Source organism: Achroia grisella, unplaced genomic scaffold (genome assembly GCF_030625045.1).
Source record: "Achroia grisella isolate CSIRO2021 unplaced genomic scaffold, CSIRO_AGI_Agris_v1 utg1573, whole genome shotgun sequence".
NCBI lineage: Eukaryota > Metazoa > Arthropoda > Insecta > Lepidoptera > Pyralidae > Achroia > Achroia grisella.
Window position 1 is genome coordinate 2,431,957 of NW_026712655.1, and position 27,588 is coordinate 2,459,544.

Here is a 27,588-nt window from a genome sequence, read left to right on the forward strand (position 1 = left end):
CTCGTTATTTATACTCTATTTACGTATTATAGAATATGCAAAATTAGTTGTTCGAATACATTAATTACATTGTATTCGAAGTTTATGATTATCATAAATTGCGATTGAATGCTATTTGGGCCAAAACTAAATACGCCATTACTTGTTTGGATCATGTAAATTTAATATTTATAGTTACATCAACACACAGATAAAAATAAAATTACCAGTCTAACATTTGTTGAAAAAGACTGCTAATTTATTGTGAACATAGTTATGTTTAGTTAGATGAGTATGTATATTTTATGACACAATAATAAGAAACTAAATTAAAATGCATAAAATATTATTACCAGTTTTTATACAAAAAAAAATATACTTTGTATTAAATTTATTTTTATTTGTAAAATAAGATATAGAAGAATATTTTTTAATTTTATTGATATAGTGATATAATTAATTAAAATTTGTAAAAAGGCATTTTCACTGTGATACTATGTAACAATTAATGCCAGTTATGTTTAGGGTGTAATATTAAAATAAGCACAGTTCATTATTCTAAGTAAACCTAATGCATTTATGTATATAGTGTACATAATTATTGTCTAATGATTAAGGGATTAGTACAAAAATGCTATTAGTGCATAAAAAAAATAAAATACATTCAATTTGATTTTTATGGATTTATAATAATGTGGAACTTCGATATTTTATCATTATACGATTATATTCTTTGTTACCTATTGTTCACTGTGTTGATGGTAACTGATCCTCAATATTTATTATTTGTATCAATATATTTTTTCTTACTAATCTACCAGTCCGCATTTTAAATAAACATAAGTTTGAATGGTCAAAACCATTACAAATATTAATATTGTAATGCAAAGTAAAAATAAATAAAGTGCAAATTTTTAAAGTAATCTATATTATGAGGCAGTAATGATGTTGTGTCAAGTGCCAATATTAATAATTGATTAAACAATATAAATTTGATATTTATAATAAATGTTCAATGTTAAAGATCAAAATTGAGTATAAAAATGTTGAAACTTGATATTAATTAACATGACCAGTTCTAATTAGATATAAATGTTTTCTGTATGTATGTTTATTATAAATTACTAATGTGTCCATTGTTTCAATTAGTATATGGTGATACTTAAGCTTATAAATGGATTCCTTAAGACTGTAGTGGATATATATGTATATATAAGAACTTTCTAATCTAAATCTGTTTTTATGTTTATGTGACCAATAACAATGTTTTAAAATTTTAACTTTTAGCTGTAAGTAGTTCAAGTACAGTAAGAGAGAAGATGATAGTATTATTTTATTCTACATCTTCATGATTCTGTGATCTTTAATTTTTTGTTGTAGTTCCAACTAGATAGTAATATATGTGTATTGGAGTAGTCTTGTCAGTATTTGCATGAAGAAAAAAATTAATGTTGGAATAAATGTTATTTTTTGAAAACTGTGTTTATATTTAAATGAAAGTACTATGAATAATTTATTTATTTATTGCATCAACAAATACACCTAATTATATTATGAAAGTATATAACCAGTTGGAAACTAATTTATTACTTGGTTAGGTCAGATAGATTGCCGTGGCGTCGTTCCCAAATCATGCGATGCTTTTGTTTCATATATGCTTTTCTAGCATCAGCATAAGCTCCAAGGTCACCATCTGTACATATAAAGAATTGGTCCATGTTTTACTATATCCTCTGGGTACTCCGGATACTTTGTTGGTGATGACTAACTACTAAAATATAAATTTGACTTGAGTGTAGAAACACTTGGTACTAACTGACAACATTTAGGTTCCCATTTGTTCCAATGTGCTAAAAAATAAGTATTTGTACAGAGTAATCATACCTTACTTTAAATACCTACCAACATTAAGTCACCATATTGAGTACTAATTAATTATCTGAATGAAATACAGCAAAAATACTTTATCCCAAAATCATATTAATGTATGTAATTTATTTATTTTTATTTATTCATTTATTTCAGGCAACTAGGCCCATATTATAAATACCTTATAGACTAACATACATATAATATAATATTTAAAAACTAATACAATAATATTGTCTGTGTGATCACGGCACTGAAGACGGCAATCTGCCACGGTAGCGCCGATACACCACACCTTTCGGCCCGTAGTCCTCTTTCATGAAGGTGGGCAGCAAGTCGGTGGGGACCAGTGGGCTAATTATGTAACACGATATGAAATTGTTTCTGTTGAAGTTGTGATGCAATATGAAATCATTTCAATTTAAAAAATGCGATCAAGTAAGGTCGAATACATTTTAATTTATTGGGTTGTTACACTAGTTGGTTGATTTGAAACAATTTTTATTGCGTTCAAAAATTACAAAATATACTGCAGCGTTCACTTGTTCTTTTATTTTAATTTTATTAATAGACATTTAATAAAATAAAATAAAGAAAGTCTATTCTATTCTAATGAAAAAATAAGGTCAATAATTTTGAATATTTTGCATATTTTATACAAACTATTTATAATCATTAATAATATTAATCTAACCTACAAATTAAATTTTCTTTTCTGCTATGGATACCTAGGTAAGTACGTAGGTATCCATATAAATTTAAAATGATATGGGCACATCTTTTTAAATTTGTACATAATTGTAAAAACTTTAAACAAATAAATTTATTTACTTTAAACAAATCACAGAGCATCATAAACGTTGTATTCCGTTCACAGAGCACCGTATTCATTGAAATAGTTTTTTAATTATATTAATATCATAATCAACCCTAATTTTATATTAAACATTTACTCTAGTTAATACAACATTCTATGTGATTTGGGACGAAAATAAAATGTCGAATTGGCAACACTGATGTCGTGTTGTGAGTCGTGACAATTTTCCCATTTTAATAAATTTAAAACCTTTTCACGACTTTCTACGTAATATTTAATATAATAAAAATATATGTAATACTGAAAATTACCAAAACAAGATAAATAATGCTGCTAATGCTGATATTTTAAAGATTGTAACCAAAAGAAACACCTTCTAAATTGTTTCTCATAATGTAAAAACCGTTTCAATTCCACGCTGTCATTTCGGCAAAATAGCGATTACGTGACGTTGCAACGAGGTTACTAAATCGACATTCGATAGAAATAATTTTTATCGATATGTAAAGTTGCGTTTACGTTGCAATGCTATTTGACAGCGTCAAATGGCGTCTATATGATCGCATTATTGACAGATGACGTCATTTTCACTACGTTACATACGAAAATCGTTGCGAACGAAGTTACGCCCACAGGGCCACAAACGCTTTGAAACTCGCGTTGTGACTCGACTTCAGCTGCGTCACCCTCAATGTCAGGTTACTCTTGGTACGAATAATATCGACAATGTCCTGCTCCTTAGTAGCGTAATGTAGACGGGACAGGTACATTGTCGTGGTCGGTGTAGCAGCACGCAGCAGAAAGTTGGGCCCAGTGAGTGCAGTGCCACAATGATTCCTATTGACCTTGTTTGTGCGCCTCTTCTTTTGTACCACGACGAAGCCATCATCGTCGCGGTTGCCAGTGGCAGCACACGTAGGGTCAATGTTCAGTGCCGTTTTTGGCACACGCCGCTGTACTGAAGCAGCCGGTTTGCTAGCGACGACGGCGGTAAAATCTCGACGCTGTGGTTGCACCGATGATTTTGTTAGCGCTGCTTCCACATGCAGCGGTAACGGCGCTCGCGAGCTGCGGGCGGGGAGCACGGGGGGCGCGGCGGCCGGCGGTGACACCACATCTGGTGACGTCAGTGTCCACGCCGAAACCGCTGACTCCGCCGTGAACGCATCGCGGCATGCCCCACGGCGCGTGTTGATGTTCGTACGTCAAGTGACCTAGTTTCTTTTCGCGAGTCGCGCAAACTGTCCACTTCCTTGCGCAACTCACTAATTATGTGCTCTGACGCATTGAAACGTAGCGTCACATCTGCCAAACTCTTTTTTAAGGACACGATATCCTCGAGTAGGCTGGTGACATCGACGTGATCGAATGTGACTGGAGGAAGTTTGTTTAAATCCTTCGCCACAAAAGTCGGCACGTCGTCTGGATCGGTCTCCTTCAGCAGTGTTATAATGTCCTGTACGCTTTTTTGTGTCCCGTCACGTCTACGAGACACCATCTGATCAGTCTTATTTAGGGACTCGAAGAGCAGAGCCTTCGCTCTCGCGATGTCGTCCTGGCTGAAGTTGGACACACAGATCTGGACTGCACTTACTTCGTCCATTACGTCCAGCTTCTGCTGCAGGAACGCAAGGAGTTCGTTGGCCACAAGTTTGTCACACATGGCTGGAACTTCGACTAGCACGGCTTATGCCGCGCTGAGCAATTACGATATTAAATAAAATAATTATAATACGTGCACATCGGATCGCGCTTACACTGAGACTGAAAACTGTGTACATAAAATATACAGTCATGTCTATGAAGCAAGGCCTGTAGCAAAAATATCTATTTATTGGCATAACAAAACTTTTGTCCAAACATATATTGTGTCTTGCTTTATTAATTCTGTGATATTACAATATTAACCTAAAGTGGGGGACGCAAGATCAGCTTGACATTGTACATTGCTAGTAATTTTTTTTTTGTGGATGTTAATGAAATAGTCTGCGCAAAATAAATCTCTGCAGTCTGCTAATCCGCCTGCGCAAACGGTATACGCTAGCGCCTGTAGGATGTCACTAGGAATTTATCACAATGGTTTCCAGGAGGAACCACATTGAGGTAGACCTAACATGGTACATTCCTAGCAATGGGGATTACTAACAATCCCCTTTGTGGGGTACGCCTGGTGTTTAGGCACAATACACTTATTTATTAATTAACAGAAGGAGGTCAACTATATGGAAAAATAAAAATTCCAGACTAATATGGTTTAAACACGGGCGCGTAAATAGAGAACAAGGAGTTCATTATCGATAGATGTGAGCTTCACGTAACCTCATTTGAAATCGAGTCGAGTTTCAAGTAACTGGCGAGCAGCACCGTGTGTATATTTACACGAACCATTTGGAGCCACTTTTGACCCCTCATAACTCAAAAACTCTTTCACATAAACCTGTCAAATTTGGTTCATATATTGAGACTTGCGAGATAAATATGTGTTCCAAAACATATCTCAAACGGTTATTTAGATATTAACGTCCAAATATCGTCATTTTTATCACTGATCAACAAGAGGGCCATTCGCTCCATTTATTGCATGGGTTCCAGGGAGTATTTGCGAGAGTGCTTTAAGGAATCAAATATCCTCACCGTTGCTTCTCAATATATTTATGAAAATATCATGTATGCCAGGAAGAATATAGACAGTTTCAAAAGAGTTAGTGATTGCACTAATAAAAGCTTACGTAACAATAACAAACTGATTTTACCTAAATGTCGTTTGGATAGTAATTCGTTTTATGGCAATTGCGTAAGGTTTTACAATAAAATACCAGAGTCTGTTATAAATCTGCCAGAAAAAAGATTTAAATGTCAAATAAAACACTTCCTTTGCAAAAAGGCTTACTATAAAATTGAAGAATTCGTTAACGATAATAATGTTTTTGTAGAAAAATTTTAAATACATAGCACTGACAATATTATCTGATTACACTAATAATGAGTGCGTAGCGATTTCTATGTTGATTGTCGCATGCCTCTTACTTGTTACACTGTAATTATTTATATAAAAAAAAAAAACATCTATTGAAAAGAGCAACACACAAGTTTCTTGCTCATTCTTCTTGTGATGAATCTGCATTCCGAATGAGTGGTAGAATCAAAATATGACTATTCAAAAGTGCTTGTAATGAGTTTATTTGAATAAAGATTATTTCTATTTCTATTTCTATTTCTATAGATCAAAATTATAACCCACTTCCAGATGACCTAGGAAGTTCAAATTTGGCATGCAGATAGGTAATTAGGTGTATATAAAGGAAAAAATTGTTGAAAAAACTGAAACTGGTAAATTGTTATCATTTTATTATAATTTTTCACTTTAATTGATTCTATTTCAACTTATATTGGACGAATACTAAAATTCTATGAAAACGTCGATAGCCACCAATGAACATTGATCCCTGGCAAAAATAGCTCATCTTGTACTGGACGGACAGCAATATTGTATGAAAACGTCGATCTTTACCAATTTACGTTAACCCCTTCACATCAGTGTGGATAACTAGCAAACTTCAAATATTGCATTGAGCGGTAAACACAAGTTGCTATAATTTAGATTCTGTATAAAATATACTCGTACTTATAACTAGGAGTATAGTCGAAATATCATATACCCCGAAAACATACGAAAATACAGTAGTTTATCAAAAATAATATGGTATTAATTTAGTTATAAATAAGTACCTCGTATAATTTGTGTACAAAAAGTAATGATATCCCATCAAAAACACAAATGTGAAATGATAGCCGAGTTTAATATTATGATATATGCCTTGATTGTTGACTTCTACGACAAAAGAGGTGAGATCTAAATGGGTGCGAAGTTCAATGGTATGTCCTGAAATGTATTTATAACAATATATAATATCATTTCTTCTTATAACTTAGGATAATATACTGTAGCCTAAGGTCTAACTTGGCTAGTTTTCATATACGAAATATACTGTAGCCTTCGCAAGTTCTAAACATTTACAACAGTTACTTGTCGGTTCCTATTTTATTATTAGTAGTAACTAGCAATCGAAAGTAATAATTGGTATATGAGAACTGGCCAAGTTAGACCTTAGGCTACAGTATATTATCCTAAGTTAGAAGAAGAAATGATATTATATATTGTTATAAATACATTTCAGGACATACCATTGAACTTGGCACCCATTTAGATCTCACCTCTTTTGTCGTAGAAGTCAACAATCAAGGTATATATCATAATATTAAACTCGGCTATCATTTCACATTTATGTTTTTGATGGGATTTGTATTGTTTACATTATTCTGCCTCAGGCGGCGGGACTCCAGCGCATTGCGCGCTAGAAAGCTATGCTATAAAATATATATATGTATGTATGTTATGGCAAACCTTAAAAATCAAGGAATAGAGAATAAATACATACGACTTATAAGGAACGTATATAAGAACAGCACAGCACGCGTCAAACTTGAATCACTAGGGGAAGTCTTTCCAATTAGCAGGGGCGTTCCTGGGTGATCCTTTATCTCCCAAGTAATTCACATGCGTTCTTGAAGAGGTCTTCAGAACTTTTGATTGGGATAATACAGGTATTGAAATAGATGGGAAAAAGCTCAATCATTTGCGATTCGCTGACGACTTGGTACTCATGACAGATAGCCCAGAAACTCTACAAAATGATGCTTGAAGAACTTATAAAAGCGAGTAAAGAAGTTGACTTAACAATAAATAAGACAAAAACTAAAATAATGACCAACAAAAATGAAGTACCAATCAAATTAGAAAAAGAACATATAGATTAGACCTTGGACAACTCATCTGAATAAAAGACCAAATGAAACAGGAAATAGAAAGATGAGTTACAAATTCATGGAAAAGATACTGGTCATTGAAAAGTATAATGAAAAGCAAACAATACCCCATTTACTTAAAAAAGAAATTTTTTAATACCTGTATCTTACCAATACTAACATAGGGATGTCAAACATGGGCAATGACCAAGAAAATATGCAAAAACTTGTAACATGCTAAAGGAGTATGGAGAGAAGCATGTTGGGTTATAACAGGGGGGATAAAAAGAGAGCAGCGGACATAAGAGCTATCACAGGTTGGGATGAAGTTACAACTAAAATAAAAAGATTGAAGTATAAGTGGACAGGTCACATGCTAAGGGGAAATATGAGATGGACAAAAACTGTAACTGAGTGGATTCCCCATTATAAAATGAAATGAAAATGAGGAAGACAGTACAAGAGATGGTCTGATGACCTTAGAAAAATTGCCGGCCCACTGTGGCTCTGATGAGCAAAAGATAGGAACACATAAAAACACTGGTGGAGGTCTTTGTGTATAAAGGACACATAGACTCAGAGACTGATGTGCAGAATTAGAAGTAACAAAACATATATATAACTAAAATTTTTTTTATTTTTTAAACTTTTAATTAAATATTATGTTAGATTGTATAATTTTGTGTCAATTACTAAAGGCTTTGAATTTGAATTTGAATATAACACCTAATTCCATTATTTGTGATAGTCCTGGCTTAGTGGTTTAATACTCTGAATTTAGGCCCAAGAGATTATGTTGTGTCAATTTATATTTGTAACTAATTCACTAGGGAAGAATCACTCATATACATTAAACCTTAATCTGAGAGTGAGTGATAGGCTTGCCATTGTCTCATTGTACTCAAAATGTAGTCTGTGTTACATTCACCATATATTGACAGTTGATAATTAATCTGTTATCCTATCCAGTCCTTCACAATTGAATCTATTAATACAAAAACCTTGACATTTCATAAGCAACTGAATGTCCTACATTAATAAATTATTTTTGATTTCATGTTTGTTTTGTTTTGTTTGTTTAACAGCTTTTTACTATCAGGTAATAACAATTCTAATACATTTCTAATCCATACTTACACTTAATAAACCAAGCTTCTTCACTATCCTTGTATCTGTCCCAAAGAGGTTTGCAGGTCAAATAATCAGGTGCCTCATACATCATGCAGTCTTCATATCGTTGACGCAGTATAGTAAGAATTTCAGTGTCAACGGCTCTGAAATATTTTATTTAAGTCTTATCAATGTTAAATATGGTACATATCATCTTAAATACTCAATATGGATGTTAACAAAAATTTTAATTGTATTATTAAAAAAGAAAACAATTTCTTTGCACAAAACAGAGAAAATTCATAAATGCGTAGTAGAAAAACTTTTCATAACATAAAGATTTCTTTACATATTTATGACACTAAAGACAAATGTTACTGAAAGTTTTACAATATTTTCCATTAGTGGTCATAATGAAATGACTTTCTTGTTGCACATATATTGTATTACGAACATGTGGTCAGTGGTGTGCCAGGGGAACATGATCAGATGGTGGTCAAGTCAGGTCAATTAGCACAGATGAAACTAACCTATCACGTTTGAATTGTACATTGGCTTCAAAATCGCAAACAGCATCGTCTTCATAGCATTGATCGATTGTAGGTACACGACGGAATTGCTGGTGATACCAAGGATACTTCTTCTGGTTTGGTTCTACAACTCTTTCTAAAATAATAGCAGAAAAATTAGTAATACGCACTTATATAACAACAAGTGCAGATCAAAATAAATATACCTCTGAACCAAGTCACCGGACTATCGATAGTGTTGTAAACAGCATTTATGAAAGCTCTAAATAAATTATCATCTGGTGGACCGCTTTGTACCATTATTATTTATATTTTTGTATTAATATATAGAAACAGAAGTGAAATTGGGAAGTGACTATAATACAAAATATGTGAACACAGACTACCTTACTATTTAGAGCATTAGAGAACCAGACAGTGTTGCCAGACGACCAACTAGCTTTAGTCCAAATGTTGCTCCGATTCCCACCCAAATTCCTAATTTTCAGGATAAATCCTACCCATAATGCTTGTATTGGTGTCTACTAGCATACCACAACATGACCATTACCCAGAATATTAATTATGTTTTATTTTGCAACTTCTCTATTACTTTTTGTTGTAGATAAAATTTTTGATTAGCCAAAACGTCGCCATAGAACGTTTTGTCGATATCGTCGGTGGCCTACAAATAACCTAATAAGCCAGAAATCTGATTGAAAATAATAAGAAATTCTGTAGTACTACACACTGACACTAATAGGTTGACAAAATTGACATAGACAGTATTGGAATTGATTAATATTGTAGTGGTGTTTGTAATATAATAGATTACTTCAGATTGCTTCAGATGATACAGATTTAGATAGATGTACCCAAAGAGCCGGAACAGATAAATCTGATCAATTTTCTCCAGGTTGAAAAATTCTATAATGGTTAACGCCTTATATTAACCAGTAGATAAGCTGTCTTGACCCCTATCAATTTGGGAATAATTGTATTGTGGACTAATGATCCCGTTGCCTGCAATGTACCATGTCAGATCGACCTCCACGCGGTTCCCTGTGAATTTGTCACGCTGGGCTAACTGATCTGACTTCATGTTCATCCTATCATCTTCCACTGATGCCCCACCAGCGTAAACCGTTAGCGCTGGCGGGAGCACCATTCCATTATCATCCTCTAAAAAAAACCTTTATTGATGTACGATACATCTGGTAAATAAAATTTTAAAGTTCTTGTGCTTAAGGTCTATTTTTATCAAAAAAAGTGTTATTTAAAGAGGACTCTCTTGGTCTCTTTGAGGTTTGTCAATCCACCCTTGGAACCGGAGCTGACTTTCACAATAGGCTTCATGTTTATATAAGAGAGTCCAGTATTTTCCGGGGAAGCACCGTGACCTCACGCGATTTTGGGAATAGATCTCTCGCTGCCGAATGAAGTTCGAATTATGGTGAGTAGCGAAAGATCGTGGCTGACGGTAAGCTCCTCAGAAGGAGGAAATTATATCGCGGAAGGAGGCGAAGGAGTCTGTTTGCCTAACTAATTGACCCCGGAGGCATATGCTATAATAGAGCAGGACGAAGTAGGTTGCCCTAACAACGAGATTGGGCCTGCTCTACACCTACATGTCGGACTAACGACTCCGGAGTCATGGTAGAATGCTTACGTGACTTCACGATTTCGGCAATGGCGCTTATGTGTACCTACACTGATTAGTTTTTAGTGGGTAAGAATCCCACGGACCGCCTCGTAGTATCTCTCTGACGGGAGGATGGTGCTTTGAAGATTTTTCACACTATGAAGAAAATGCTTCATAATACAACTATAAGAATTTCCGGGCGAGAATAAATGATTGACGAAATTATGGCTCATGGACTATAAGGAACCTAGCGATATCTAGGAGCTTGAAATGTGTTACGAGGTAGGATCGCTCAAAATATTAGCATTTAATTTTGGTGTGAGTTGCTCATATCGAGCCTTGTTAATATTATGTATTAGTTTCTGTACCTACACTCTTAGGTAATATAACTATGTAATATTATTATATCTGTGATGTAAAGCAACTATTCGCAATTTCGCTTTTTATGTATTATTATGATATGAGTATGATGCACCAGTTTTAGCGGATAATATTTACTAGTAGAGCACCGTTGTAGGATTATAGGATGAACTTGAATTCAAATTAGTTAGCTCATTGTGACGATTTCACTATGAATAAAGTGTATCGCAGGGGAACTGTCTGGAGGTCAACCTGATAGTTAATACAAATAATCAACCTGATAATATAGGGATGGATTTACCATTACGTAGTGTAGGCAAACGCCTGGGGGCCCAGTACAAATAATGTTATTACAAATGCTTCATATAGTGATAATTCCATTAAAAACTGATATAGTTTTTACGACGCAAATATAAAATGAGAGCCGAGAATTTTATTCGCTAGGGGTACCGCAACGGTCCTTATAAAGGAGGACGTTCTCCCTTTTTTGTTTGTATTTTTCAAAGTAGTACTGTACTACATTTGATAGCTCTTTCTGCAATTGTTAGAACTTACATCAATTAATTAACATTCGGTTACAAATGAAACTAATTTTTACAAATATGTTTTGCTTTTTGGCAATTAACTAGTGGATTATATATAACAACGAATCTTCATGCATAGCAGTTTCGAAGCCGATGGACCGATAAGGAGCTTTTTTATACAGTAGCAGAATATAAAGTAGTGAAATTCATAACTAATTTAAAATTTGTAGCGCGCACGTCCGCATATCTGTCTGTCCGAAGATATTCCAGTATCATACATTATAAAAAACTTCCTTCTTTTTAAAGTGCTTCAAAAATTAACAGGTCTTTTTTATATATTCTTTTTCCAAAATCAAATATAAAAATTTTAATATGGCAGAATTCGTACTATCAGTACTATAAAGAGGCACCAGAATTCTAAATAGAATTCGATTATTCTCTCTCCAATCTATCCTATATTAGTTAGGTACATATCTTTAAGTATAATTGAAACTTAATCAACATTTTCCCTTATACAGAGCTACATGCAATATAAATAGTAGCTACCTACAATTGCGCTTTATAATTAAAATAATATCATTTCTCATTAAGAGAGGCAAAACACCATTTAAGTCATTGAACGTAGGGCGGGCGGCGCGCATGCGTCCCATGTTAATAGGGTTGCTAGTTATTTTAAATACTACCGATTGGTAATATAATTTTATCACACACTGGACAGTATCAGACAGACAGAATCAGAATGCATAAGAAATCTTGTCGAAACTGGAATATATTTTATATTTCAGTTTGGACAAGATTTCTTATTAAAGAACTGATAAGCATTATAGATATAGATAGAAGCACACATATATATATATATATATACATATATGTGCTTCTTCTTTACTGTATGTTGCAAATGTCTAGATCTATCTACATAATTTTATTACTTTGTACCAAAAAACTGAATTAAATTATTTTTTTATATTAGCTTCCTAATATTCCCAGTTGTCACGCAATAGAATTACTGAAGTTCTACTGCTGTTATATTTGTTATAAAAAAGAATTATTATGGAACTACATGTGTTTATAAAAGTATCATCTGTGTTTTGGGTAGATAACATTCGCCTTCAACTTGTAACCCAGTGTGCGGTCTTGTCAATTGTTCATTGTGTTGTACGTCACGTTTGAGTGGAAAGGTGTCCCCTGGTGGGGCTGCGGAGCGCGAGGCAGTATGGCGCCGCGGCCCTGATGATTCGTATTAGTTTTGTGGCGCGCGTGTTAGCGGCAACTGTTTCTCGTGCTCATGCGAGTGCATAGTCGGTACGATGAGGTGGCGCGGCCGCGCGGCTCCGTACCGCGCCAAGGAGCGCGCCAACATCAGTTTCTTCATCTTTATTATGTTCTTTGCGGTGTTCGGTGTGATAATACTAACACAGCTTTTGTTACTGGAACGGCCCAATACCACCGGCTCCTCGAGATCTCGTTATGAAGACCTCCAGGTGAGTTATTAACCAGTTACTCGCTGACAATGTTTACAATCTGACATTCCAATATTTCCTTTGTTTGTATTTTATTTGTAAAGAGATCAATGAAATTAAAATTATTGTTAAAACATACCATTGATTTGAATGAAAAATTCGTGTTTCTCTAAACATAGTTTTATTAAAGCTTTTTGTATTAAGGTTCATTTTTAAATAACAATATTAAGTAGCTTGTACTTATTGAAAGTGATAATAAATAGTATACACGCGAATTTTACACTAAATGTGTACCTATATTGATCATCTTGATCAGATCAACAGTCTAAGGTCAATAACCACCCACATGCCTATATTGCTATTGGCCGGAGCTTCTTAGTGAATGAATCCGTACTTACAGACGGATGTGCGACTGCTGACTACTGAATGGATTATTTTATTTACTAGTTTTATAAGATTACGTGCCTAAAACAGGCACGACGTTACGAAACCACTAATATTGTAACTTTAAAATACAAATACATATGTGCGTAGTTTTATTTTAGACAATAAGAAAAGATTTTAATAGTTCCAGTTCTTCAGAATGTGAATTTGTAGTGTCAATGAATAAAGATTTTTTTTTCTGATAATAGATATCACAATTATGACAGAGGTTTATATGTACGAGTAGGTAGATTCTAAGACATTTTAGAATCTACCTACTCGTACATCATATGTCTCTTAAGAGATTTTTTTTTTTTTCTAGTGACGGAAAATGTAAACAAAAACATACCTGCTCCCTTCATATCGTTTGTAAAGAAACATCAGAAATATTTATATATTCAAATACTTATAGGTATCATCCGATTTTATTTTATATGCACATTTAATTTAATTCAACCAATTCAATATCAACAATATGCCCATTTAGGACTGTTGTTTAATGGCAATGTGCTTTCAGGTGGTCTGGGACCTTGACAACTATTGTGGTTAATTCCTGGTGAATTAGCCACGATTAACTATTAGAATTACCATTAGAATACTGCGCTACAAACACAGTAAAAAAGCGAGAGAAATATTCCATCGTAATGTATTTCAAAAATAAACTCAAGAATATCGTATTTAGATTAGTGTCGAGCGTCCATGTCCGTACCATCATTTCAAAAAAGAACGTTTGTCGTATATCGTCTCGTACCTTACTAGTTTTTTTAACTGTGTACGTGTTCCATGATTTTAGTAGTAGCGCCATACTCTGGTCGGCCAATCATACATTGGTCAGCTTCTCAAGATACGATAACCCCGTATTTTAATAAACCCATCTATTAACATTATCTACGGGCTCAATAGCGAAAATACAGTCTCGAACCAATTTATAAATGTCTTTTCCTACATTATCCTACATTGGAATAATATTTTGATATAATTCTTTATCATTTATGTGTTGAATTGTATTGTATACATGTATTGAAGCCAGGAATCCAGATATTTTGATTTACGCACTTAAAAAAAGGCATTATTTGCAAACCATAATATTTTCAAAAATACCAAAATAGAGTATCAACAAGTTGATTTTTGAATTCAATTATTTCGATACTGGGCCTTAAAAATAACGGCGATTAGTTCGAACTAATAAAAAATATATAGAAGTACTGATTTCTCAAGCAACTAAAGTATTAAATAAAAATTAATATACTGCTATAAATTTAGTGCTGTCGTTTCCAAAAAGTTGTCTAGGCTATTATTGAAATGTTCATATTTACTATTACCAAAATAGTTATGAATCAAACGTTACTCATATGTTATAATAATAGGTACAGTTAATAGATTAGGTACCTATAGTAACGTACTCCTCTTTATATTGTAAAAAGTTGTATTATCAAGTGTATATGAATTATTTAAGAGAATAAAGTGTCTTTTAAAATGTTACAAAGCAGCAATTTATGGAATAAGTCGGATAGAATAGGACCAAAGTAGTTCCCCTTAAAACTTGTGTTTTACGAGCAGCGTCAAAGACGCTCTTCGTAATAAAATTGATGGTAGACTGAAGACCACTAACTGCAGATAGTACCAGAATTTGTTGGAATATTCCACGATCTTTTGATATGTCCCATTAATTAAACACTGTTCAAATATATCTAATATTTGACGTTAGATACATAAATAAGTTCAATAATACGAGTAGGATATATTCATTGGCCACAATTGTTCCTAACTTGAGACTGCAATCCTGTCATATGTTTTCTAGAAACTAAATTGACAATAATAATTTTATTAAAATCACAGACATTAGTAATGACGCTTTAGAGGCGCTTGATATGTAGGACAGTACTGTCCCATTTGTTTTTAATAAATAATTGGGACGTTGAGCGAAACTGCACAACAAAGCCGAGAAAAATAGAGAAGGCTCGTGAACTAGGGTCGCTTAGTATGTAGTAATATGGTTGGGGCCGACATGGATGAATGGACAGGGAATAGGGATAAAGGGACAGAGAGTTTATAGAAATAAACACCAATACTGCTTGGTAGGTATTTAGTGAAATATAAAGAATCTTTATTTAAATAAACTTAATGGACTTTTGAATAGTATTTTTTTTATAAGCTACCCATTGGTATGCCTGCTGTTTCAGAAATGAAAAGGACGAAAGAAACATGTCTGTTGCTCTTTTAATGCAATTTTAACAAATAAAAAATACCCAATGGTACGAATTTATTATAATGAAAATGTTTAGTAATAAAATATATCATCATAGTGCATCAACGAGGGCATAATTCACCGATCACAAACAAAATAAAATCTGTCCGACTTTTTTATATAGTAGTTTTAACAAATAATATTTTGTATGATAATCATTGAACTATGTATTATTACTACAAAAATGGATGTGTGGTTGTATTTACTTAGTTTAAACCGAATATCGTTTATCAAGATTGATAAGAAGAAGACGTGCAGACTCGGGAACAAGTTACACCAGATTTTATAGTACAAAAAATATTGCAAACATATCGGGTGTCTATAGCACACTGACCGTAATATCAGACTTATAATATCAGACGTTTTGTGTGTTGTTTACCATCTTAGTGGTATAGAACTTATTCTCACATCACATTTAGTAGGCATATAATATTAGCATTTATATATTTGTTTGTATAGTTGTACAGTAATGCAAATTATCTTTGGACTATGGATGGATGCACATTATTTTAGATGGATTAAGTCACCTATTAAGAGAGAGAGGGTTTCAATAAAGTATGACATAGAGTGACAAGAGGTGAAAGAAAAAGAAATTTCGTGACATCTAATATCTATTTAAATTTAAACATTAATTTTAAACTCCTAACGAAAAGATTAAAAATTGTCCCCTATTCAGTAAAATTACAAACTTATAACGATTTTTGACTTCATAACCAGAACCATATTTATGGTTGTGATGCTGAAGGTATAGACTAGTTAATCTTTCCATTTGAAAATTCATCTATTTTATTTTCTCTAAGAGCTTGTTTATGAGCGATATGTTTTAGGAAAAAAAACTTTCTTTTCTAAAACACTTTTTAGCAAAATAGAAAAATTCTTCCAGTGCATAGAATTTTCAATGAACAAGAGTCCAATTATTATCTCCTCTATAGTATCATTATTTATTTCACAGTGATAGGTAAACACTCCGTAGTATAATCGCAGAGTCGAACTAATGCAGTTTAGTGCAGTTTTTTTTTTATTAAATCAAGAGTGAACCTAATCTATTAGAATGTAGCTCACTCAATGACCACAATATATGTATTGAATTAAAACGTTGTTAGCGTACAAACCGAAAAGATGCTATACGGTTTATTCCAATGTCAATCGATTACAATTGGTTGTAAAAGAACATCGGCTGCATCTGATACAAGCCTTCTGATACTTCGTATTGCTATAACTTTAAGCTTTATAAACTGATTGGAATGAAACAAACTATATTTGTTATTTTTTAAGCGAAGTTTGCCACAATACATTAGTGAAAATCACACTCATATGGGTTAAACCGTTTCTGATACTAGTAGTAACACAAACACACACAAAAATTGTAACAATTAAGTAAGTACAGTTTGAGTTTTATTTCGTTGTTAAGATTCTCAATAATAGTGTTTCTCATATACAATGCGACAGCGTTTAATTAATATTATTTATATATGTATATATTTATTAGGAACACATTTTGGCTACTAATGTCATATTATATCATTTACAATTTATTACCGCACGATATGTGAACGTGTTTATCATAAATTCGTTTCAATAAAATGCAGATATGATCATGAGATCATCTCTGCATGAAGTTACGTACGTATTTAGCTCTACATTTGCGTGAACGTTTAATTTTAATTAAATTGATTAGGTTGCTTTATTTTTATATACAAATGTACTAATTACTGTTTATAAATATTTTTATAGTTTACATCGGTATAATTAAACCGAGTGCCAAATATGATTGTTGCTTTCACACTAAAGTAATATCGCTCAAATTCAATTTCAAATAAAATTTCTATATTAAATCAGACAGTCAGAAAAATACATTGACACAAAGTTTAATTTTGGTGTCGACGAAATTTAACTCACGACCTCATTTTATAAGTCGGGGTTAATAAATCGCTAGGCCATGTAGCTCTTTGTTTATTATTATTGTTACATAATAGAAAATAATTTAATAAAATTTATTTCCATTTTTCTTTGGAACTTCAAGATAAATGGAATATAATAATGCACTTAGGTAAATTAAAACATTAATATTGCTGTTAAAAATAGGGATTGATAGTAGAAGGGTAAAAATTTAGTGGTTGTATGTGTTTTTAAGCCCGTTTCTTAATAAAATGACATTAATAAAATTGGACCGTAAAATAAAAAAAAACTATTACGGTGGACCACACCTTCACTTGAAGTATAAAAAATCCTATTCTCATACCTACATAAAATATATATATATTTTATTTTATTTGATTTTTGTTACGAACTCTGTGAGTCGACAAATTTATATATAATTACTACAGTTTTCAGTTGTTGGTTGCGATCCATATCATATTATCCGTTTATCTTAATCTTATCTATTTCCTTTTGACAAAATTGCATATGCTGGTGGTTACTTTATTCTACCAAATATTAATTTTAAAATGGATTTGTATTTTTGTATGCATGTGCAAACTCATGTGAAAAGAATAAGCTGAAGTTCTTGTGAATTCTTGTTAGCTCGAAAGCACTTCGAACTGATGGTAGATTTGACATATCATTGGAGTAATAAACCTACATAAATAAACACATTTTGATTTTTTATTTGGACTTATAGACCTAAGTGTAAGTAAGTAAATGTATACTATTCTGTAATATAGAAATCTAGGCAATTGTAAGCTTGCAGAAGCCTACATGTCATATTTTTCTACACATTTTTTCTACGACAAATTACAAGAGCAGAAAATAATTAAATAATATTTATTATTTTATTACGGTCTTTCTGAATGGTGAGATTTAACAGCAATGGAGATAAAACTAATCAAGCACCAACATCTGTTTTTAGATAATATTTAACAATAGGTTTAAAATACTGGGAAGTAAGTAACTACTACTTTTGTATGTTTGTACAGTTATTGTATATCGTAAAAGAAATTTTAATAATTGTTGTCATTCGTCTATGTTTTTTTATTATTTTATATTACTACATTACCATGTAAATCTAATTAAAACCAGTATTAATAGATAAACAGTTAGATGTTTAATGGCTGGTAAACGGCTATTACAATATATTAGTTGTATTTTTAAATACATACACATATTATAAAAAAAAAGTTAAAGCAATATAAACTAATGTTAAAATAAGGAATACCGTTCCGTTCCGTCAAAATATTTACGGTAGATAAAAAGAATATATAACAGGGAATTCGCGTAAGCTGGCAAAAGCGAGATAAAATTCAAGCGCATTTACAGTAAGCCGGCCATTCTAACAGCTGTGTGAAAAATCGTTGGGATCCCAAAGTCATGCTCAATAAGCCCCTCCCGCGAATAAAAATTCTAACCGCTGTGCCTTTCTATCAAAAGGGATGAACTACTCTACTAAATCTATTAACGTTGCGCTTGGAGCTAGTCATGTCTCTGCAATAACTTAAGAAATTTGCTTCGTGAAGTTTGATATAATGTTAGTAGCATCACAAGCAGTGAACCATTGATATAATATCTATATACTAAAAACATACGTATATAAAATGAAAATGTAACTGATCTGTCTCTACATGAAATATATTAGAGAAAAAATATTAATTTAGAATTTTATCGACGTAATAGAATCCAAAATAATTATTTTGTCTGTTTGTCTGTGTGTTTGTGCACGCTGATCTCAGAAACGATTTAAAGAGTTGTGTGCGGTTTTCACAAATGTGCTATGGTTAGTTTTAGTTAAAATTTCGTTTTATTTTAATTCAATTGGTTTTCAATAAAAAAAAGTTATACGGGTACGAAGTTGCTGGCTATTGAAAAACAAGCTAATAGTATGTAATTTTACCTTATTTGTGCTAATAGTAATTAATAGGTTTTTTATTGCAATGTTTGTATATGGAATGCCACTGGAGCCTGATAGAATGAGGAGCGAGTGATGGCAGGCAGAGCATGGTGGTGAAATCACTAGAAATTAACCACGGTCGTTTCAAGTATAGGTTTGATAATTCTAGAAATGGAACCACCCTGTTTATTACCAACAATTCCCTTCCCTAAATTCATATCTTATTAAAAATGTTTTTGCTTTATATTGAATTCTAACACACAGTCATAATAAATGGTAAAAATTTCCATAATGTAAATGGAATCTGCAATGAATTTTATTTCTTTCTTGTCCTTTTGTCTTTTCGTACGTGTATATGTTATTGTTACCGGAATATTATATCGCGACGCTCTGTGAGAGATTATTGTAAAGCTGAATAAAAAAATAATCCTTTTGTTTATACTCATTAATAAACTATTAGGTATTGGACTATTGCATTGACGTGTTTCATTTGTGCTATATTAGTATATATATAATATAATAGGTGTAAGATACCTTACACTTATTATATTATATATATACTCAACCTAATACATACGTATTAGGTTGCGATTGCTAGCAATTAGCCACTAGCCCCCAATACTAAATAATATTTCTACTCGTCATACACGCTATTATACGAGTATATTGTCATAAATACACTATGGTTTCAAATTATCAATAATATCACTACAGCAATTTGCTACAGCGCTTACATTCAGTGCTTGTGTATATCATGAATTATGTACTATTAATAATGTAATATAAATTATAAAGAGTGCCCCTAATTTATCAACTCTAGCAAACAAGCTGACAGCTTACCTAACAGTAAGTGTAACCGCCGCCTATATACAAGCTTTGGACGGATATACGCTCGTAGTATCATTCGTACGTTGCCATTTGTTGGTATTATGACTGCATATTCTGTAATTTTCTGCTGCTTATCTCACGGAATACGGCCTACAAAGCCAGATGCTGGCGATAGCGGTATCCAAGCAGACATTTATCCTAATTCTGGTAGATCTTATACATGTACTTATGATGACTATATATATTCTATAAATCCACCGTTTATTCTGAATGTAGTTCAAGCCGACAAGAACTACCTGAAACTTAGTTAACTCTTTTCAAATCAGATAACGTACATAATAATTGATCCATGTATCTTTCTACAATATTTAATTTTATGTAATTAGGATGGCAGAAAAGCTGTCAGCCAACCTGATGGTAAGCGGTAACGGTCGCCAATATACATGAACAGCACTATGGGCATCACGATATCATATGGCACCCGTGATGCCACTTAAACATTGCCATTCAAGAAGACTAAGAGGTCATGCCTCTTATGTTGTAATTTCAATACCTAATCTCAAGCTATAGCCGAAACACAGCTAACAATGCAAGCTGCTTTGTGAAATAGGTGAGAGTGAGGTACCATGCAGAAGACTTTTCACAGTCTATGCCTACATTTATGTTATTTTTTTTCTAGGGTTGGGAAGGCAGGACGGAGACAGGGAATGGGGATACGGGTGAACCGCCTCCACCTGCGCATGCGCCGCTCGACGCTGTTTGGCAGCCTGTGGCTGGTACTAAGTAAGTACCATTATTTTATACACTATAAATATATATAGATAGTCATCTTATTATAATGCATAAAAGAGTTAAAATATCTAACATACGAATGTTAAATTGTCTAGTATAATAAATGCCATTTAATTTAGATTTTAAATATTTTTAATGCTCAGAGCTTAATTATTTACTTAAATAACTCTATAAATTGTTTATTTGCGTGTGTGCAAGTCCTTTTATGAATTCCATATCAGTTTCTCTAATCTGAATATGATTATTTGAAAATTTCGTTGACAATGCATTACTATCATGATAATGAACTGGTTTGATGAGCTTGGTAGTCAGAAAGTAGTCATAGGAGCTATTACACTGGAACTCCATTAAATTTGTCTCATTTGCCCATGATTACATAGTTAACGAATGTTACTCGGTGCGGGATCGTGGAAACTATCATATAAAATTTGTTTCTAAAGAGTTTAAATGTATACTTTGTAATTATCTTATCTGTGTTTATACTAATATTATTAAGAAGAAAGATTACATTGTTTATGTTTGATTGTAACGGATAAACTCAGAATATTCTATTTAAAAAAAATAGACCAATGTGTGAATATATGAAATATTATGTTAGTCCATTAATATAATATTTCATATGTTTCACAAAGTTCAAAATTAAGGGAATCAATAGTCGGGGGTCTCTAGTTCTTCTATAATTATTTTATTCACTATTGCTAGCATAATATCTCAAAGTTAATGTTATAAAACTTTAGCAACTTCCTGGTGATTCGCTAATGTCCCTTAGTTTTTGTTCATAATATAATCAGAGACAATTGACCTTTTCTACTAATGATATATGATTATTTTTATGAATTTGTACATACAACTAAAATCGGACCAGCGATATCATATATCTCTAATAATTGGGTATTGTTGCCAAATATATTTTGTATTATTTATGAAACTGTATATATTCTTTAAAACAAATGTACTAGGTATTTCAAAAATATATTGTACTACACGGAATTTATCCGTGTACTATATCCGGATAAATTCCATACAGCTCGAAAGGGATAAAATTTAATTCAATACATTCTTCCTTTTATCGGGATATATTGAACCAATAAACTCTCTGAATGATTGGTATGGGTCTTATGTAATTTATGAGCCGAAATAGAATTTATTTTAACTATTCATATGGTCGTTGGCAAATCAAATTATTCTATGTTGTTTACTTATTAGATAATATTTATTTTGTCACATTTTAAATTTCATTACTAGAAGTCATCAAGTTGTAATAATATATTCACAATAGCAGTTGCCTTTGTTTGTATGGTATAATTAAATTTAAAGTTAAAAAATCCATTCATAGCGGATGCTTACATAATTTAATATAAACTTAATAGAAGTTATTTTTCTAATTCTTAATATAAACTATTATTCCAAATATTCCAAATTTGAGCTTTCTAGACTCAGTAGTTTTATCTGTGCGTTGATAGTCAATCATCAAAGGATTTTATAGGTAGGCATAGATACATAATTTAGGAAATACTATGAAATACTTACATTTATGTGTACGAATTCCTAAGAACATTAGAGTAAAAAAAAATATTTTATGCTTATTATATACTATTAGGTGGCGAAATTATTAGGTAGCGTGTATCCATAATATGCACGGTGTGAGTGGGTTATAAAAAATCGATCGTGCTCAAGCGACAAAATTATAGTATAACACTATACATAAATATAAAAAATGTTAATAATAACATTTTAGCATGTTGTATTGTAACAGATGCATGTTCATGTAATATATTTAGTCACATTACTTGCCTTTTTATGCGAATGTGGATTCGCATGTAGAGAAAGAAAAGGAGAAAGAGTGACCGCAGTTACAGACTGTTTATCTTTCTTGCATCTAGCTTGCATAAAGTCTCTCCATTACACACACGCTTTATATTATACGATCATTCTTGCAATGATATACGCGTCTGAAGTAACGAGACTTATACGCTGTTGGGGCACCAGGATACCAACCGAACTAGATTTTTAATCAACGATACGATATCTTTTCGTTCTTGTACATGCTCGTTGTCTGAAATTTTGACCTGCAGAACTCGCTCAAAATATGATGGTTTACGAGACTAGAAACCCAAATAGAGCCGATATACAAGATTATACTTTTTATAACATTATTAAATATATATTTTAAAATTGGTTAACCTCCATTACACGACCCGTTTTCCTCGTTAAATCAAAATACACGAACAATCGTGCAAAAGGAGTAAACACATAAAATATAGATAAAAACAATCACTCACATCACGATAGAGCCCGCACGCTTTCTCGCGTATCACGTCGAAGAACATATCGTGTATAGACAGTTATTCAAAATAAATGTGAAGACCACTAAACCACAGTGGTTTAGTGGTTCCATACTGCCTTACCATCCGACGGTTGCGGGTTTGGTTGTACGAGTACAGAAATTAACCACAATAGCTTTCAGGGGGCATGTGTGGACGTCTATTTAACAAGGTAAATTGCAAGCAATAGAGGAGAATTTTGTTCTCCGACAATACTCTTATAAACGTTTGAACTCTTTAATGTATTTCTTTATGTTAGAGCCTCTTTGTATGATATATAAAAAATATTTAATAGGTTATTAGTTGTCTTTAGTGTAAACTTTACATATTTTGTGAGATAACTACGGTAATTTGTTTAAATTATCATAATTGACAGTTTCCTCTAAAAATAGGTTTTATGGAATACTGTGAGCTTTTATATACTATTCGCGTTTTGGTGTTTTTGTATGTAGGTATTTTACACTATTATACGTATGTATGATAGAAATTAAAAAATAGTTTATACTGTGTTTTTTTGTGAAATACTGTATTCTCATAAAGAACCCTGAACATTTATTATCATGACACGACAGTCTATAGCCTGATATGACAGCAATTCAATAAATAATTTAAGCGCGTTGACTTTTATGACTAAAGTAGTAAACTTAGTTTACTGGTAGATATACTTTATTTTCGCATTAATACTAGTTTTAGAGTTTATGATTCGTTATCGCTTACTTGACACATTAAGTCCTATGAAGAAGTCGTATGTAAACCATCACAAATTTTCTCAGTCTATGCTAAAATATAAAGGTGTTAATTAGAAAATGTAACAGTTTAAGTTGAAGTGTTAAAATTCAATAAATGGGAATCAGGCAGTTATACACACTTATCAAAATATGTTTCGTGTGTAACAAGTTATGGTCTTTATTTCTTGTATTATTTATTTTTGACACATATACCTAATATGGTTCTCTAGCAATTAACCGTTGCAGTGCAGAGAGTATAAGACAATGAAATTTATATATTATTATAGCTTATGGTCTTACTTTCGCTGTAAAATTCACACAAATTATTATACAAAGTGGCCGTACAAATAATAATAACCCAGGATAAAACAGAATCATTTAGATCTTAGCTATACAGAGCAGAAATTCTTTTTTGTAAATATATTCATAATATACATAGAAAATATACAGACAGTACAAACAACCACTAGGTACAATAACTGGAATAAATCGCTCATACCTATATGAGCGATTTATTCCAGTTATTAAATTAAGAAAAAATTTAATACAATGGAGGACTTATCCTAATAAGTCCTCCATTGTATTAAATTTTTTCTTAAGATTGATTTACATTTTTTTATAATTAGTAATGTACAATAAAGAGAAAGTAATCATACTTATAAATATATATATTTATTTTGTGCAATAGTTGAATTCGCGACCATACCTATTGAATAAAAGCGGTCTACTAAACCGGTTTACCACCGAAACTATTAAATTCCAGAAAGAGAGAGAGAAAATAGTAAACACAATTATATTATTGTACATAGTTTTTTATAACATAAAAAAATCTGTTTGTACACGTATGTAAATAAGTTTGTTTCGATTCCAATAAAAAAAAACGCAGTTCCCAAATCAAAAAGGAAAGCCTATTTTAATTTCAAGAATTTATTCCTAGCGATAACGCATTTCAGTGTACCGGTCATAAATTATGTTGTTGAGCATGCTTATGAACTGAATAATAAACAGTTATTAATTAAAAAATGTTTATATGGGTATAAAAGCTGGTAAAGTGGGCATACGGTAAAGACTTTGAGAGTTCTGTTTTGCAACAAATTTGCGCCGTTTTAGAGACTCCTTGTTGAATCACTCTAGTAGCGCAAATCACGTTTAATATTCGTCACATGTATATATACTACAGAAGATCCTAGTGCTTCTAATTTTGATATATATCGCTTGTAATTTATGGAGGCATGCATAAATTACAAGTGATATATATCAAAATTAGAAGCACTATGCATTGTATTAAACGTACATATATAACATAGTATATTTTATAAAATGATCTCTAAAACACAAATTGACGTCGGCGATCTCAAGGGGAACATTGTGTGTGTTGATCTATATTAGTAGTCAATTAGATGTAATTGGATAAATATATGCTATAATAAATAAATTTTAACATTGAGAGTTAGGTATTTACCGAGTTTGGTTTTGGTTTTGCTAAAAGTTCTCTGTCTCACCAATTTTTGCAATCCAGCTGCTTGTTTTGTGAGTTGTGCTTCTATTGAAGGCTGAGATATGGCAGTGAAATTACAGGGTCACATGATAATGCTGTGCACTGTACTGTTTATATCTATAGGTGACGGTCACAGACTGTATGCTAGGTTTATTAGTAACCCCCTTACATAAAAAATCGCTTTCTGTGTCCCATGATTTTGTTGCCAAGCAATCGGCCTAATGGGCTAAAAAATAAATCATTATTATCCCTCACGGTCAATTTTATTTTCCTTGACCGTAGAATATAATACTGTTACTTTACAAACAGTATATATAAGCTACTGAAGCTATCAAGGACTTTACAAATTGTCTTGTATAACGTAATTATATGGTCTCACAGGCTATTATGTGTCTAAGTATATCAATTAGTTGACATAGTAGAGACGTTATAAATAAGTATAGTTATCTGGTATAATACGCGGCTTCTTACTCTTATTACAGATATTATGATTATTAACAAACACTATTATTTTCTTAATATACTTTTGCACCATTGTACTCTCTATGAGTAATTCTATGCCAAAATTTATTGTCGCCATAGCTCTAATTTCGGAATTTGAATTAACAAGTACGCATATCGTAAGTAAGGTCGGAAGTTCGAATTTCATGTAGTTGACTGTACAATCTATGATGTGTATAATAATATGCTATTCTTGTTATAGCCCGTATGTTTTGTGATTATCGCTAATTTTATAATGTACTAACCTATTTTTTACATATTTTTCATAGAGAGTGAATGAGGTCAGAATTAAGTACCCATTAAATATTTTTTCATGTGGTTGAGACGGATACGATTGCTCTCCACAAGTGAAGAGTCTACGATGAGTGTCATCTTGCCTTACAAAGAGTTCTCGATGAAGTATAAGACCCTATAAGACCCTTATCTTTGAACTGTAACATGCTTGATTGTGACGTGGAAACTTTCTTTATTATAACGTCTTGGTTTCCTCTAATATACGATGCATAATTGATTTTTATAAGAATTGCTAATATTAGTGACATGTCGAATAGTTATGAAAATAAAGGGACCAATAATTAAGAGATATAAGTGTTTGTTTCAATCTTAATCGAATTGATTCGTACAATTCGATTTTCTAAACAGTAATCAATTAATCAAACATCATGCAGATAGTATGAAATGAAAGCATTGAAAAAAATAAATAATATAATAATAATAATATACTTTTATTTTAAGCTAGGTAATGTTTAATATTCTAAGACATTATAATAAAAAAATATTGTGTTTCTTAAAAATATATTTTTTAAACTTTATTCATTATCAAGTCACAATGATACAAAGTTATACCATCGTCCTAGTTACTCCAACATCTCAGACCTCTTAATAAATCTGGAAGTCTGGGGGATTGTATCAAATAGTGAAGACTGCTAAAGAACTATTCGTAATTAACACGTCTACATAGTCTTTTTTTCTACGGTTTCTTTGATCACGCTATTCTGCTATGATTCAATAGTGTCACTAACATTCTATACTATTTTTGTTGTAGACACAAACTTTTATTGTTCGCTATAGGACTATTATCTTTTAAAACAGTATAGACCTACATCTTCATAGCTTACAACGATTTGTTATTGTTTAAATTTGAAGTCGTTATTTCTTTCCACTGTTTATGTCTTTTAATTACATATATATGTATTAACATACATTGGTAAAACGCGTGTCAGAAATTTCTCACATAATCACCGTGACTATAAAAACTTTTCCCATTTACTGACTTTATTTATAGGCATTAGAATTAGACTTAACAATACTAATAAACATTAGAACTACAATTACAACTTGGTATCT

At 32.1% G+C, this 27,588-nt stretch overlaps 2 protein-coding genes across 2 annotated transcripts in view; one reads left to right on the forward strand and one right to left on the reverse strand.

Annotated features, from left to right (window-relative positions):
- Positions 1-1,529: 1,529 nt before the first annotated feature.
- Positions 1,530-9,460, reverse strand: LOC131841124 (NADH dehydrogenase [ubiquinone] 1 beta subcomplex subunit 10-like). The gene is made up of 4 exons (XM_059189372.1): positions 9,318-9,460; positions 9,112-9,247; positions 8,609-8,745; positions 1,530-1,672 (listed from the first exon to the last, which is right to left on the reverse strand). The coding sequence occupies exons 1-4, from the start codon at positions 9,409-9,411 to the stop codon at positions 1,566-1,568; spliced, it is 474 nt and encodes a 157-aa protein (XP_059045355.1). The 5' UTR covers positions 9,412-9,460; the 3' UTR covers positions 1,530-1,565.
- Positions 9,461-12,781: 3,321 nt separating this feature from the next.
- Positions 12,782-27,588, forward strand: part of LOC131841113 (uncharacterized) — a 41,403-nt gene continuing 26,596 nt past the window's right edge. The window contains exons 1-2 of the mRNA XM_059189360.1: positions 12,782-13,097; positions 21,078-21,181. Of these exons, the coding sequence (XP_059045343.1) occupies positions 12,924-13,097; positions 21,078-21,181 (278 nt within the window). The 5' untranslated portion in view covers positions 12,782-12,923. The remainder of the gene's footprint in view (positions 13,098-21,077; positions 21,182-27,588) is intronic.